This window comes from Caretta caretta, chromosome 2, assembly GCF_965140235.1.
Source record: "Caretta caretta isolate rCarCar2 chromosome 2, rCarCar1.hap1, whole genome shotgun sequence".
In the NCBI taxonomy this organism is placed as follows: Eukaryota; Metazoa; Chordata; order Testudines; family Cheloniidae; genus Caretta; species Caretta caretta.
The window spans coordinates 243,369,998-243,385,874 of record NC_134207.1 but is presented as its reverse complement, the minus strand read 5'-3'; the positions used below and the strand labels follow the sequence as shown (position 1 = coordinate 243,385,874).

At 42.2% G+C, this 15,877-nt stretch overlaps 1 protein-coding gene across 4 annotated transcripts in view; it reads right to left on the bottom strand.

The window, feature by feature from the left end:
- Positions 1-15,877, bottom strand: part of CCNY (cyclin Y) — a 225,661-nt gene that overhangs the window by 60,227 nt on the left and 149,557 nt on the right. For 3 of the 4 annotated variants that reach the window (XM_048837693.2, XM_048837696.2, XM_048837698.2), the window contains one exon: positions 11,572-11,606. The exons of the other annotated variant lie outside the window; for it this stretch is intronic. In XM_048837693.2, coding sequence (XP_048693650.1) covers positions 11,572-11,606 — 35 coding nt within the window. The remainder of the gene's footprint in view (positions 1-11,571; positions 11,607-15,877) is intronic. 4 annotated transcript variants of the gene reach the window in all.

Genomic DNA, 15,877 nt, shown 5'->3' with positions numbered 1-15,877 from the left:
CAGCAGGGAGGCAACACAGTGCCGCATGAAACTTAAGGAGCTCAGATAAACACACCAGAAAACCAAAGAATCAAATGGACGCTCCGGGACAGAGCCCCAGACATGCCGCTTCTACGCTGAGCTGCATGCAGTTCTAGGGGGGGCTGCCACCACTACCCCACCCCAGTCCCTGGACTCCGATGATGGGGTACTCTCCGCCATGCCTGAGGATTTTGCGGATGCGGAAGATGAAGAGGAGGAGGAGGAGCTTGAGGAGGGCACACAGCACACCGTTCTCCCCGACAGCCACGATCTTTTTTATCACCCTGACCGAAATACCCTCCCAAGCCAAAGAAGCTGGAGAAGGGAACTCTGGGAAGTGTACCTTTTAAAATATAATACATGTTATAAAAGCAAGCATTTTTTAACCATTAAGTAGCCCTGAGAACTTGGGATGCATTCATGGCCAGTATAAGATGCAAAATGCGACCTTGTACCAAAATCACATGTGCTATGTAATTTGAATAGTGTTATTCACCGTGAAAGAGTATAGCCATTGCTCTGTAAATGTATCTTTTTAAATACTGCACTCCCTTTTTTCCCCCAGCAGCTGCAAATGTTTCAAGCCTCCCTCCTCCGTCCCAAAGGCTCTCTCAGATAAGGCGGCAAAAAAAAAAACCACACGTGCGATGACGTTCTCTGAGCTCATGCAGTCGTCTGGCACTGGCAGAGCTCAGCAGAATGTGTGGAGGGACACAATAGCAGAGTACAGGACAGTGGCTGATGAACGTGAGGGAGAGGCGGCGGCAGGAAGATCAGAGGAGGCATGATGCAATGCTGGGATCTAACGGACATGCTCTGGCGTCTAGTGGAGGTTCATGAATGGCAGCAGGATCACAGACTGCTGCTGCAGCCCCTGTTTAACCGCCCTCCCTCCTCCCCAAGTTCCCTCGCCTCCTCACCCAGATGCCCAAGAACGCGGGGGGGAGGCGGCTCCGGGCACCCAACCACTCCATCTTAGTGGACAGCCCAAGCAACAGAAGGCTGGCATTCAACAAGTTTTAAAGTGGCCTTTTCCTACCTCCTCCCACACCCCACCTGGGCTACCTTGTGAGTTATCTCCCTATTTTTATAATCAATTAATAAAGAATACATGTTTTTTAAACAATAGTGACTTTATTTCTTTTGCAAGCAGGCATGAAACTGGTTTTCAAAGCTTCTCTGATGTGCAGCACTTCCTGCTGTGCTCTTCTAACCGCCCTGGTGTCTGGCTGCGCGTATTCAGCAGCCAGGCGATTTGCCTTAACCTCCCACCCCACCATAAATGTCTCCCCCTTACTCTCACAGAGATTGTGGAGCACACAGCAAGCAGCAATAACAACGGGAATATTGGTTTCGCTGAGGTCTAAGCGAGTCAGTAAACTGTGCCAGCGACCCTTTAAACGTCCAAATGCACATTCTACCACCATTCTGCACTTGCTCAGCCTGTAGTTGAACAGCTCCTGACTACTGTCCAGGGTGCCTGTGTACGGCTTCATGAGCCAGGGCAAGGATAACTATAGGCATTTCAACATCCACAGCAGTTATTTTCTGGTCTGGGAAGTAAGTCCCTTCCTGCAGCTGTTTAAACAGACCAGAGTTCCTGAAGACACGAGCGTCATGAACCTTTCCTGGCCATCCACGTTGATGTTGGTGAAACGTCCCTTGTGATCCACCAGTGCTTGCACCACCATTGAAAAGTACCCCTTGTGGTTTATGTACTGGCTGCCCTGGTGGTCCAGTAGCAAGATAGGGATATAGGTTCCGTCTATAGTCCCACCACAGTTAGGGAATCCCATTGCAGCAAAGCCAACTAGTATGACCTGCACATTTCCCAGAGTCTCTACCTTTGATAGCAGCAGCCCAATGATTGCATTGGCTACTTGCATCACAGCACTCCCACAGTAGATTTGCCCACTCCAAACTGATTACCGACTGACCGGTAGCTGTCTGGCATTGCTATTGACACTCACTTGTGAACCGTGGGGGCTGTTCTCATCTTGGTATTCTTGCGCTTCAGGGCAGGGGAAAGCAAGTCACAAAGTTCCATGAAAGTGCCCTTATGCATGCGAAAGTTTCGGAGCCACTATGAATCATCCCACACCTGCAACACTATGCTTGTTTCCTGTGCCCAGAATCGGCGTTCCATGGCATGAGCCTGCCCCAGTAACACCATGATCTTCAAATTGCTGGGGACCACGGTCCTCATCATCGTGCAGCTGTCACCTCCTCGCCTGGTTTTTCAGGTGCTGGTTCTGCATAAACTGCATGATAATGCGCGAGGTGTTTACAATGGTCATAACTGCTGCGGTGAGCTGAATGGGCTCCACGCTTGCCGTGCTATGGCGTCTGCTCGGGCAATCCAGGGAAAAGGGCGCAAAATGATTGTCTGCTGTTGCTTTCACGGAGGGAGGGAGGATTGAGTGATGACATTTACTCATAACCACCCGCGACAAATTTTTGGCCCCATCAGGCATTGGGAGCTCAGCTCAGAATTCCAAGGGGCAGCGGGGACTGCGGGATAGCTACCCACAGTGCACCGCTCGGAATGTCGACACTTGCCACAGTTCTGTGGACGCACACCACTGAATTAATGTGCTTCGTGTGGACGCATGCACTCGACTTTATACAATCTGTTCCCAAAAATCGACTTCTGCAAAATCGGAGTACTTTCGTAGTGTAGACATGGCCCAAGCCACAACCAGCAAATGGGGGTTGAAGGAACGGGTAAAGAATTGCTTTGGAGTCCTATTTTCACAGGTCAAAAAGATGTGCTTCTGAAGCGTCCATGCAGATTTCTTTGGCTGGCGAGGATTTTAGCTCTTTCCTCCATTGAAGGTCAGGGTCATCAACGTTTTACCAAATTTAGTTAGAGGACAGAGCTGGCATATAAAACAGTGTGTATTTAATGAGATTTGTAAGGAAGAGGCATACAAAGCGGAGAAATGTGTTAGACTTGTTACAGCACCTGAATATTTTAGAATGTTCCTATAAAATATGCAGGTGCTGTAACAAGTACTTTCATTTCAGCCAGGAGCTTTTCGAGCTGTTAAAATCAACTGTTTTGTCACAGGACATTCGTAACTCTAAGGGAACACTGCTGCTCTATTTGGCACCATATTCCACCTTGTTACTTTCATAACTTCCAATCCAATAAAAGATATTACCTCACCTACCTTGTCTTCTCTCTCTCTGTGTTTATGTTTTTTATTTTTTACAGTTCTCTGTATGAACTGTTCAAATCTTAAACACAAGGTGTCTTACCCAAACCAGAACAGCTGTAAGACCGATGCTCGCTGAAAAAAGACAAAAATCACAAGCTTTGCAGATTGTATCACAGTTGTTGTTGTTGTTGTGAGAAGACAAAACAAAATGTAAACTGCTTCATGTTCAGTCAGTGCAAAAGGATAAATCCCTCTGGGGCCTGATTTAAAAATGACTGAAAAAGTTAAAATGGGATTTGCAGGATTTTGTTTTTTGTCGGTGTTTTTAAACCAAAAGGCACTGCAAATTATTTATCTGCCATCAGCTCCAGGAAAGTAGAGGCTGGTGACATCCAAAAACAAGTAGGCAAAACTGGCGTGTAAAGGTATGTCAGGAGCCAACTTACAGCAAGAGGTTAAGACTGGGACTGTTTCTGACTCAAACAGGACAGGACAAAGCCTATTCTGAGGACTCTCCATTGCGTCAGGCTATGATTTAGGCCATGTCTACATTAGTGAGTTATAGTGGCTCAGCTGTGCTGATGCAGCTGTCCCACTGTAAGATCACTTGTGTAACTACTCTATGCTGATGGTAGAGAGCACTCCCACTGACACAATAAAACCACCTCAACGACTGGCGGCAGCCATGTCGGCTGGGAGAAGCTCTCCCGCAGCCATTCTGCTGTGTACACTGCCACGTATGCCGGCAAAACTTATGTCACTTCGGGGTGTGTTTTTTTCATACCACAGAGTGACATAAGTTTTGTCAGCATAAGTGGTAATGTAAACATGGTCTCTGTTCTGATACCCGTTTTCTTCACTGAAGCAACATGATTTTATGCGTCAGTGAGAGAAACTCGCCAAAATTAGTCAAACTACACAATACCATGACTTGTAGCATGCTGCACAATATGACCGAACCCTTCAATGAATGGCTAGATGCTTATAGTTGTCTCAGTGAACAGAAGCAGCAGGAGAGACTCTCTTTGTACCGAAGCTTGGTCTACACTATGAATTTATGTCGGTATAACTACGTTGCCCGGGGTGTGGGGGTGACAGTTATACTGACCTAACCCCAGTGTAGACAGCACTATGTTGATGGGAGAGCTTCTCCCATCGACATAGCTACTGTCTCTCGGGGAAGCGGAGTACCTATCCCAATGGGCGACTCTCTCCCACTGGTGTAGGTAGTTTCTTTTATGCTGCACTGCTGTGACTGTAGTTAAGCCCTAAGTTGTACTTTGATATGGTGGCGTCTTCACTACAAAACACAATCCAGTTTAACCAATTATTAAACTCCATTGCACATAACCATCGTATCACATAGTCTGGTGCCATCCTTAGCTTATTAGGCTGACCCATATTTTAACCTGGTTCAAAAACAGTGCCCTAGCCTAGGTCTCTACTGGGGTGTAAGCACAGTTTTTGAACCCAACTGTAGTATAGTTTGGCCCCAGACACACAGACTATGCAATCCACATGAGAGCATAGTTGAGCTCCAAATGAGTTTATTAACAGTTCATAAATTTTGTTTCTGTAGCATACACAGGGCCTTCCTTAACTACTGATAACACATATCCAATTCTAGCAATGGGTTTTAGAGACTCAGGATCTCCTTGAGAACTAACAGCATGTCAGAGACCCAAGTTTACATAGCATGTAAGTGGTTATGTCGTGCAACAGCAGAAGAAGGCCTTTGCTATACTTCCAGTACAGCAATAAACACTCAGTAACTTCTTTAGGAACTACTACGAGTGCTACTCTTCCCCTTTTAAAAATGGTGAGTCAAACACAACTGACGGCTACATTCTAATATCTCACCCTTTACAAAGTTTTTTCATTTCACATCAAAATGACACTCAGTCTCCCGGTTGGTAGGGCAAGTGGATGAGGAGAAGATCTGCCTCTTGCACAGGAAAGGAGCAAAGAGCAGATTAGGCAATCTATACAGAAGAAAGTGCAGTAGCCTCTCAGTAGTCTCTAATTCATCTCCCAGTAAGTAATACTAAAAAAAAATCTTAAGGAGACAGGCACACAATATTTGAACTGGCATTATAAACCTCCACAGTCATCGTTGGCCTTGGGCATTCCAGATAATAAATCAACAGTAATATTTCAGTTAAATCCTGCTTTTCATCCCAAAGAATCAAACTGCTTTACAAACTCTGGCCCCAGTTCAGCACATGCCTAACTTTAAGCACAGGTACCCCGGTGAAGTGGATCCTGCAATGTGATCCAGACAAGACCCTTGCAATCACACAGAATCCCAATGAAGTTAGTGGGGCTTCACATGGGTGCAAGAGTCTACCTGTGTGGATCAGATTAAAGGATCAGGGCACTGGAAAACATCCATTTCTGGAATGGACAGTGGCAGCAAGTACACAATAGCAAAGAGATGAAATTTTGTTCAGGACAACACACTCGCAGCATAATTGCATGTGGAACATAGTCCATCCACCTTGGAAGGATAAAGAGGTGAGAAAAGCCTACTGGGATTTGAACCTGTAGTTCCAGAGAGTCTAGGTGGTAGAAGTCAACGTTAAGACCATCAAGCAATCCCCTCCAGCATCATCTTGTTCTTACAAAGCATAAGGGTGATCCAAACTTTAGAATCCAAAAGATGCTTAAGAGAAATGTTGTATCTTCTTCCACTGAGGATAATTCCTCCTTTAGAAATATTTCCCTTATGGAAAAAAGGTTTATTTTTAGGATGCTACTGCTCCTAAAACTACTAAGATTAGAATGTGTATTGCCAGAGTAGAAGAGAGAAACATCTTTGTAAAGTGGAGCATTTTCATGACCTCCAGGGGGGAAAAATCCTACACATCCAACTTGACAGAGAAAACAAAAATCCCCTTCCTCCCAAATCAGGTACTGCAAAAAATAAAATAAGCCTTCCTGTTTGCCTTCCTTCTGAAGGCGGAGATACTGAAGTCATCACTCCCTCAGCGAAGAGGAAATGCAAGCATCTTTTTCTCCCCTCAAGTCGTTTGACAAAGGGCAAGTCTACATTAAAACGCTGCATCAGCGCAGCTGCAATGATGCAGCCAGGCCACTGCAGTGCTTTAATGAAGATGCTCTATACTGATGGGAGAGGTCTCTCCTGTTGGCATACTTCACTCACCTCCCCGAAAAGCAGAAGCTATCTGAGCGGGAGAAGCTCTCCTGCCGCCATAGTGCTGTCTACAGTGGGGGTTAGGTGGGTATAACTACATTGCTCAGGGATGTGGATTTTTCACACTCCTAGCAACGTAGTTACACTGATATAGGTCTGTAGTGTAGACCAGACCTAAGTCACAAACTTAGTAAATTGAGACAGATAGCAGATTAAAAGACAAGTGAACAATGGAGAAGCATTAAAGATGTAACAAAAATCTTGATCATCAATTCAGTCCGAAAGGAAAACAGAATCTGCTGCAAATGCTTGAGATAAAAATTGGCTGGAGGAAAACATGAACAGCTGATACAAGGTGGCTTACCTCCCTTGTTAGCAGCTTATTCTGAAAATTCCCACTTAGGTGAGCATTGGAGTGGTATGTGGGATTCAGCACAATCCTAAATCAAGTCATCTCAGTGTCTTTTTGGGGAAGGGTGTGAGACAGACTGCTACACCAGAGAAATCATCCCTCTATTTTAATTGGTTTAAAAAAAAAACAAACAAACAAACAAAAACATTAACACAGTTGCTGGATCCTTCAAGCCCACTTAATGACAAGGTACAATAAAAACTCTGCAGCTACCTACACCAGACAAAGTTCAGTAAATCGCAGTAATTCTAGATCCCACTGTTTGTGTTTGGGTAAACGGAAATGATTCACCCAGCAGAAGTACTTTATAAAAGAGAGCATGCTAGTGTCTACGCTGAAAAGGTACATTTGAAGGGAAGAGACAACAGGAAACCAGATCAAAAGAAGCATAATTGGCCATTTGATAACCTTGCAACTAAACTGCCAGAAAACTATTTCAGGAAACTGTGACAAGTTTGCTAAATATGACAACAAAAAGGAGCCATAACTACAAAGCTCCTGAATTACAATCACATTTTGTGTAAAAACTGACATGTTTTATTATAAAAAACTAAAATAGTACAGAAAAATTGTGTTTCCCAAGATTTCTCTTTCTGATTGCAGCTTATTTGTCATACCTGAACTCACAGGAGACGTTTAAACACTAATCAGTGGCTCTCAACCAGGGGTACATGTACCTTGGGGGGGGTACTCAGAGGTGTTCCAGGGCGTATATGAACTCATCTAGATAGTTGCCTTCTTTTACAACAGGCTACATAAAAAGCACCAGTGAAGTCAGTACAAACTAAAATTTCATGCTTATTTATACTGCTCTATATACTAAAAACTGAAATGTAAGCAAAATATTTATATTCCAATTCATTTATTTACAATTGTATGGTAAAAATGAGAAAGTCAGCAATTTTTCAGTAGTAGTGTGCTGTGACACTTTTGTATTTTTATATCTGATTTTGTAAGCAAGTAATTTTTAAGTGAGACCAATCAGACTCCTGAAACAGGTGCAGTAGTCTGGAAAGGTAGAGCGCCACTATACGAGCTCAAACTATTAAAATGCTGTACAGAAAATAACAATATTCTAGGTGCCAATCTTCCTGGTTACAGGTCACAGAAGGAGAATAAGTACAGGTAGAAATTTTAAAACCTAACCATGATCTTGGAGAGAAATAACTTGCAAGAAAGGAGCGTTTTCCTCTGTATTGTGACAAGCAGCTTTTGTACAAGGGAAGCAAAACAACCACCCAGAGTTTATGTCCTCTTGCCTGTTCCCTGCAGCACATGTGGGCAAGTTAGTTAGGAAACAGATTACTTATTACGGTGCCAGACAAAGCCAACTCCTCTTACAAACATGCCTTAATAAGCATAGAAAGATGAGCCTGGTGCCAGAGAGACTAAGTAATCGATAGAGTTCACGAACAATACTTGCTTTACCCTTAAACATTGTCTATAATTTGCCACATTAAGCTGTTGGCAAATTGCAGCATCTTAAGCTATTTACTCCCATTCACTTCAAATAAGGAGATCAGTTCCCTTCTGGCCTTAAAAATCATAGTTCCTTCTGCCCTTAAAAATCTAGGAGCCACCTAAGTTTACTATGTTTAGAAGTACCCAAGCAACATTTGCAAGTGTGATCTCCAATTTTGGGTGCCCAACTTTAGAAATCTGAAGCCTGATTATTTAGGAGGTGCTGAGCACCCTCAGCTACTCCTGACATCAGTTTGAGTTATGGTTATTCAGTACCCATGAAAATCAAGCCTTAAGTTTCTGAAGTTCAGCAGCACTCCACAACTGAGGAATGTCCAAAATCAGGGGCCATTTCTGAACATTTAGGCCACTTGGCCCTTATGTTCTTAAGCATATGAAGCATAGCTAACTCCTATGGAGTGGTTACTCATCTGTAAGAACAAAACTCGTAGTTAGGGGAATTTTTCGGCAAGAAAGGAACAGTTGTCAAGAAAATTCTTTAGTTTTCCAATTTACGATAGGGATTGGTAAAAATACATTAAGGTAGAACACTGATATTCAATTATGTTACAGAGGATTACCTTAAGCACTAATGGAATCCTAGTAAACACTTTTTCCTCCCCTACATAAAAGTAGCAGTTTTAACCCTGTGTGTAGCCTTTTCATGCCACCATTTCGGTCTTCTGCTTTACCTTTTGGTCAAAGTGAAGTCTGGCAAGTAGCCCATGTAACACTGTTTAACTTACTAAACTATAAGAGGAGGATAAAACAAAGTAAAATCCAGTTTAGTAAAGGGGATGGCAGTTTTTTTGAAGCATTCACATTAGTTCTACTGTGATTATTTTTCAACCATTTAAAACATTCGTGCTGAGCACACTTTAGAATTTATCACATGGGTGAATATGTTGGCACATGTCTTAGTAGAACAATCCTGGATATTCGTAGCTCTGCCTAGGAATCCTGAGTTAGCAAGTCTCCAGCATCGCATTTTCCAGAACTGCTGTCAATAACGAACCAGCTGCTAAGACCACTTCCAGGTTTCCCCTCTCCGCCCCCTTCAGCAGATCTGATACTAATTATTTAGCCATCTCTTACTGAAAGTCACTGTTGCACTCAAGATAAGAAGGGCTCAAGCACAAGGATAACTGGGCCCTGTTAATCTTTCCTCCTCTTTATTTATTTGCCTGGGTGCTGAACAAGTCTAGCAGGAAGCAATTTCTGTACATGCATACTGCACACACACAGTACTACTGACTTGTCAACACTGTAGTGTCAAGCAGCTGCTTCTGTAGCCAGAAATGATATTTTACACAGGAAAATCACCTGACTGGTATCCAGAGGTTATCTGAAATCTTTAATTTCCATACACGTGGAGTTTGTAAATTAATTTCATTTAACCACGCCTGAAAAAAGATCAAGTTGTAGGAATTTTATTTAACATTTTGAATGCCATCAGTAAGAAGGGAAATAAGGACATGCAAATTACCATAACAAAATATTCCATCTTTCAGGCTCTACATCATTCTGTCCTGCTGCAGCTGCTTAGTCCCACATACAGTTGATGGTTTGTCATGCACTATACTCTTACACCTATCATAAAACCCCCCTGGGAGCATGCTGTCAGCCTTAAAAGGATCAGTTTTCAGTCCTTTTAAAAATGAATACCACACATTTTTCAAAGTTTCGTTATTCTTCTTCTTTGGAATATAAAATAGGAAAACTTAAAAAACCAGAAAAATACACACACACACACTTTTTTATATAAACACACTTTGGATGAGTGGGGGAGAAAGAGGATTTCTCTCAAGGCTTTGGCAAGGTTCTGCAGTAACTGTAAAGTCAAAATGTGGGGCGAGATTCTGTGCTGCTCTCCTAAGCGCAGGTCTTCACTGCAATTGGGAGGAGTGGTTGCAGCATATTTAGACATATCCAAGATCTAGCTAGACCAAAGCTTGCTTGACTAACAACAGCAGTGAAGCCGCAGCAACAGTGGCAAGTATGTAAAGTCAGGGTCTGTCTTCATTTTTACCAGAGGAATTCTCCTCCAGCTGGGATAAGCTTTTAGAGCCTCTTTATTCTACTTTAGCCCTTTTACAGGTTGTAAACGGGCCAGGGTAGGGATGAGAATCCCACCCATTGTGAGTGATGCAGTGGCAAAGCAAGTCAGGAGACAGTTAGCTGTGTTACCTGTCTGGACAATGAGGACTTAAAAGAAGAAAAAATAAGTTTTGTGTTAATGTGCTCACTGGCAGTTATTCAGCACATATCAGTAAATTTACAGGACTCCAATACTGTGCATTGTTATAATATGACTTTCAAAGTAGTTTCAGTGCAAACTATTCTCATATGCAGGTAAACAATAAAAACTAGTATTTTAGGAGAAAAATATTTGTTGGTCCAGTGTTGCCAAATCTCGCAATTTTGAAGCCTTCCATATTCTGTTTTTCTTAAAGCCTCAGCTCTTGAAATTACATAAGCAACTCAGCTTTTTATTTTATTTATTTATTTTAAATTAAATGTTTAGACCTCATGGTGGTAGAGAAAACCTTGAAAATGTGACCCAAGTGCACATTAATGGCTCAGAAACCAGGAGGCATATAAAAAGAACCTCCCAATTTTATGTTATTGACACATCTTATGATTTATTGGGACATGACTCACAATTTTTGAATATTTGGGGTTGGCAATATAGCTGGTTACACTGGGGATAATCCTTGATCTATAAAGCTCCTAAGGTGCTAAGGTAATAAAAAGAATGATAATAAAGGTCCTGATCCTGTCCCTAACACAGTCAACTGGAGTTTTGCTCTTGATGTCACCGGCAGCAGCCCCACAATGTATTCATTTGAAAAGAATAGAAGAAAGAAAAACGTAGAGGATAAATATTAAGACATCTAACTACTCCAACATTTACCATATATTACATATATGTTCTGCAATGCATCCCATCAGTTTGGACCTTAATAGCCCTTTTCAAAAATAATAGTGATACTCTACAGACTCTCCACATAATATAAATTTACACACTGCAAGCACATTTTTAAGTTCTGAGTTTTTCAAAAAAATATTAATCTGAAATAATATTGTGACCCACGCTAACACAGTGTGGCTCTCTGTCCCTTCTAGTGGCCATGCCACATATACAGGGTTGTGTGAATGCTACTAATTCCAAGCTAATGGAACTGGCCCTTTAGCTCAAATAGTGAAGGCCCATGCTTTTACATACTGAGGTCCATGGTTCAGTCCCCAGAGGCAACATTATACTCTCTCACACACAAGGGATTTACTTACAAAGACTCTTAGTTCTGCATAATATAGACAACAATGTGTATGAAGCCGCACAGGGAGACATTTTCACTTACGTGGTTTATATAGAGACTCTTGCGTTTTTCTCTCACTGCAAAAACATAAAATGTAATAGAAATATTATATGACTGTATTTTGTCTCAGTTAAGCTTCTGTTACACCATTTTTATGATCAAAAGTAGGAAGGTATCTATGTGTAACATCATTCTTGCACTAACCAAGTTCACTCATTATTTGAGCACAGAAGGAACATCTCATATACCTGGACACTTAAAGGCATTTAAATTCTGCATTGTGCTGGATGATTAAAATTCTCATCTGTTTGGATATTTCACTACGACTGCGTGCATTGGAACTCTGCCTCCTAAAATCAGTTGGTGCAACTCTGCAGCCATTACTCATCCTGAGTAGTTGTTCTGAAGTCAATGGGACTACTCAATGAGTAACTCCTACTCAACATGAGTAACCGCTGCATGATCAGGCCCACTGTTATCAGACAAAATGCTTACAAGCAAAGGAGCAAGCTAAAATAAACTTTAATGTTACAACTGATTTTATATACTGGTTTAATTTTTGTGAATAGTTTTCCTATTAACTCATCCCTTGGCCAGCCTGTGGAGCTCTGTTCAACAACTATGATAACGCTGCAGTAACATATCAACCAAATTGTGGAATTAAACTAAAAATGGTTTAATGCCATAGGTGATTAAAGGCACTTTGGTGTGCTTGGTCCTGTTCTCTATTTTCTCTCTTACACTACGCCCACCACCGTGGTATCTGAGCATCTTTCAGAAGCACCTTAAGAGACACAACTAGCATCAGTCATGTGAGAGTCTCTTTTTCTCATTTCCTCTCCCTGGGAGGAATACTACGTATGGATTTTTTTAAACACTTTTTACACATTTTGATTCTATGTCTGCACGTAATCACACACACAATTTCAGTGTATTCATATGTGCAACCTTGTTAACGGGTCGCTGTTAAAGAACACTTATTTTGTTAAGTGTATTTGATTGTGCAGTTTTCAAAACACAGCGGGGGGATTCTGATTAGCTAGTAAGCAGTTAAGCAGCTTGCTCGTCCTTCTGCTGAAATGCTGTTCTTTCTATTCTGAAGCTCCGGTCAGGGTGTTATTCCATCAATTAAGTAAATAATAAATCTAAGAAAATATCTACCATCATTTAGTTACTTAACACCAGGCCAAAGTATTTCTCCATTGTGTAATACAATGTAAGTGATGTAAATAATTTTCACAAGCTGCAGGCAGACACTTTACCAAGCACAGATGTCATTTCATAATGGCAAAATTTATTTTGTACTTGATCAAAACTTTATTTGCACACAATTAAATATCTAGTAGCATAACTTTGTTCACTGCGTTCATACTGCATGTTGTGGCATGCAACAAAATTAGTGACAAAATGCCTCTGAGCCCTGTGTCAATATTTCAGTTTATCGGCTTTTCCTGATCCCCCACTCTTCTCTTTCCATGTTCTTGCTCCCACCCTCCACATCATTTGGTGCCCTCACCGTTGTATGATTCTCTAGTTGCTGAAGTATTGCACTTACTGCTCATTCACCCATGCCATTTACCCTCTTCCAATGCTGGACAGACGGACACAGACACACCCCTCACTCTGCAGATTCTCTCTCCTTGTGAGACCCAAATTGATCTTTTTCCTCATCTTTTCCCAAAGGAAAGTAAACTTCATTGAGCTTTATTATTATTTATTATTTATATTATCTCAGTGGGGGACCACAGAGAGTCAGGCAGGACTCTAATTCTGCGCTGCCCAGCACTGACGCAAGGTGTATGATCCCTCAAGAAACCTTTGCCGGGAGCATCAGGCACAGCAGAACTCCACTCTGTCACACTTCCTTCCTATTCTACCCAAAACAAACCCCCTTCACATTAGGAATAAGGACATCTGGTACAGGAGATGGCAAAGCCACTTGTGCCAGCTTTTCACCAACAGAGTCCTTGTGCAGAGGGAATTCTTCACCGGCTGCCCAAGGGCACTTTGTGTGGTGTAAGCAGTGCAAAGTGCTCCTGTGCAAACCACAGAACTTGACCCCATTCTAATTAACTAGCATATAGTACCGCAGACAGCTACAGTTGTAGTATCTGGCTTCAAGAACGGTGGTTTAAGATGAAATGAAGCTGAACAGACTTGAAATCACAGTTTCGAAGTTCAGACTCTAAGTCCCTATTTATTTTTCTATTACATTTTTTTCACTTTTTACAAAACTTGCATCCTGGGTAGATTTTGTCAGGCATACTAACAGATGGGAGAGCTGCCAAAATTTCTTAATTTTTTTTAAATGTCAAGGCAAAATAACCTGTTCTCATTTTTGCAAGCGCACTCAAATTGTTAAAACTGCATTTTTACTACAATAGGATGAATAAATTATGCAGGATTAAAATGGGGGAGAAAAACACATTTTTGTTATTGTGCTCTCTTAGTATTCCTTTGTGCAATGTGCATAAGCAGTGTTAATGGTAGACCTCAAAAGGATGAAAGGCAATATCCCTGGGTTAATAATTACACATCGATCAAAGCCTCTCATGTTTTGAGAGTTCCTAAGTAATTTAGAACAGGAATACAGCTACGATTCCTCTTGTTAGAGGAACAAGGGAATTGACTGGTCCTGATCTAAGGGCTGGTCTACATAAAAACAGAGAGAAAAGGAGTACTTGGGGCACCTTAGAGACTAACCAATTTATTTGAGCATAAGCTTTCGTGAGCTACAGCTCACTTCATCAGATGCTTATGCTCAAATAAATTGGTTAGTCTCTAAGGTGCCACAAGTACTCCTTTTCTTTTTGCGAATACAGACTAACACAGCTGTTACTGTGAAACCTATAAAAACAGAGCACAGTCGGTTTCATTCCTGCTCATCCCATAAACTGGGGTTTCCTTTGAAGCCAATTACTTGCTAAAGTCAGCAATGCTAGTACAGTAAGTAAGGACCTAATGGAAGTGAAGGAAGGAGGCAGCTCTATCTAACTAATGAAAAGGGGGATTTCCAACACACTGAAGTAGCAATGAATCAAGTTTCCCCTAACTAATACAGGTGGGGAAATCACTATTGCAGAGGCTGACTTTAAAAACCCTGAATTAACCACAGCCTCCACTTTCAACTCAGTGTGTGCAGCATGCACACACCCTTTGTTTCCAGTCCAACACACATCCCATCCAGGAAGCTTACAAGAAGTGGAAACTTGGACAGATGACTAGGGAGGAGAATAAAAATATTGCTCAAGCATGCAGGGGTGTAATCAGGACGGCCAAAACACAACTGGAGTTGCAGCTAGCAAGGAATGTGAAGGGTAAGGAGAAGGGTTTCTACACGTATGTTAGCAACAAGAAAAAGGTCAGGGAAAGTGTGGGACCCTTACTGAATGGATTAATCAAAGACAAGCATGCCTGACCAATCTGATTGCCTTCTATGATGAGATAACTGGCTCTGTGGATATGGGGAAAGCAGTGGACGTGATATATCTTGACTTTAGCAAAGCTTTTGATATGGTCTCCCACAGTATTCTTGCCAGCAAGTATGGATTGGATGAATGGATTATAAAGTGGATAGAAGCTGGCTAGATCGTTGGGCTCAACAGGTAGTGATCAACAGCTTGATATCTAGCTGGTAGCCGGTATCAAGCAGAATGCCCCAGGGGTTGGTCCTGGGGCCAGTTTTGTTCAACATCTTTATTAACCATCTGGATGATGGGATAGATTACACCCTCGGCAAATTCACGGATGACACTAAACTGTGAGGAGAGTAGATATGATGGAGGGTAGGATAGGGTCCAGAGTGACCTAGACAAATTGGAGGATTGGGCCAAAATAAATCTGATGACATTCAACAAGGACAAGTGCAAAGTCCTGCACTTAGGACAGAAGAATTCCATGCACCGCTACAGGCTAGGGACCGACTGGCTAAGCAGCAGTTCTGCAGAAAAGGACTTGGGGATTACAATGGATGTGAAGCTGGATATGAGTCAGCAGTGTGCCCTTGTTGCCAAGAAGGCTAACAGCATATTGGGCTGCATTAGTAGGAGCACTGCCAGCAGATCGAGGGAAGTGATTATTCCCCTCTATTCGGCATTGGTGAGGCCACATCTGGAGTATTGCGTCCTGTTTTGGGCCCCACACTACAGAAAGAAGAGAGCCCAGTGGAGGGCAACAAAAATGATCAGGGGGCTGGGTCACATGACATACGAGGAGAGTCTGAGGGAACTTGGCTTGTTTAGTCTGCAGAAGAGAAGAGTGAGGGGAGGATTTGATAGCAGCCTTCAAATACCTGAAGGGTGGTTCAAAAGAGGATAGAGCATGGCTGTTCTCTTTGGTGGCAGATGAC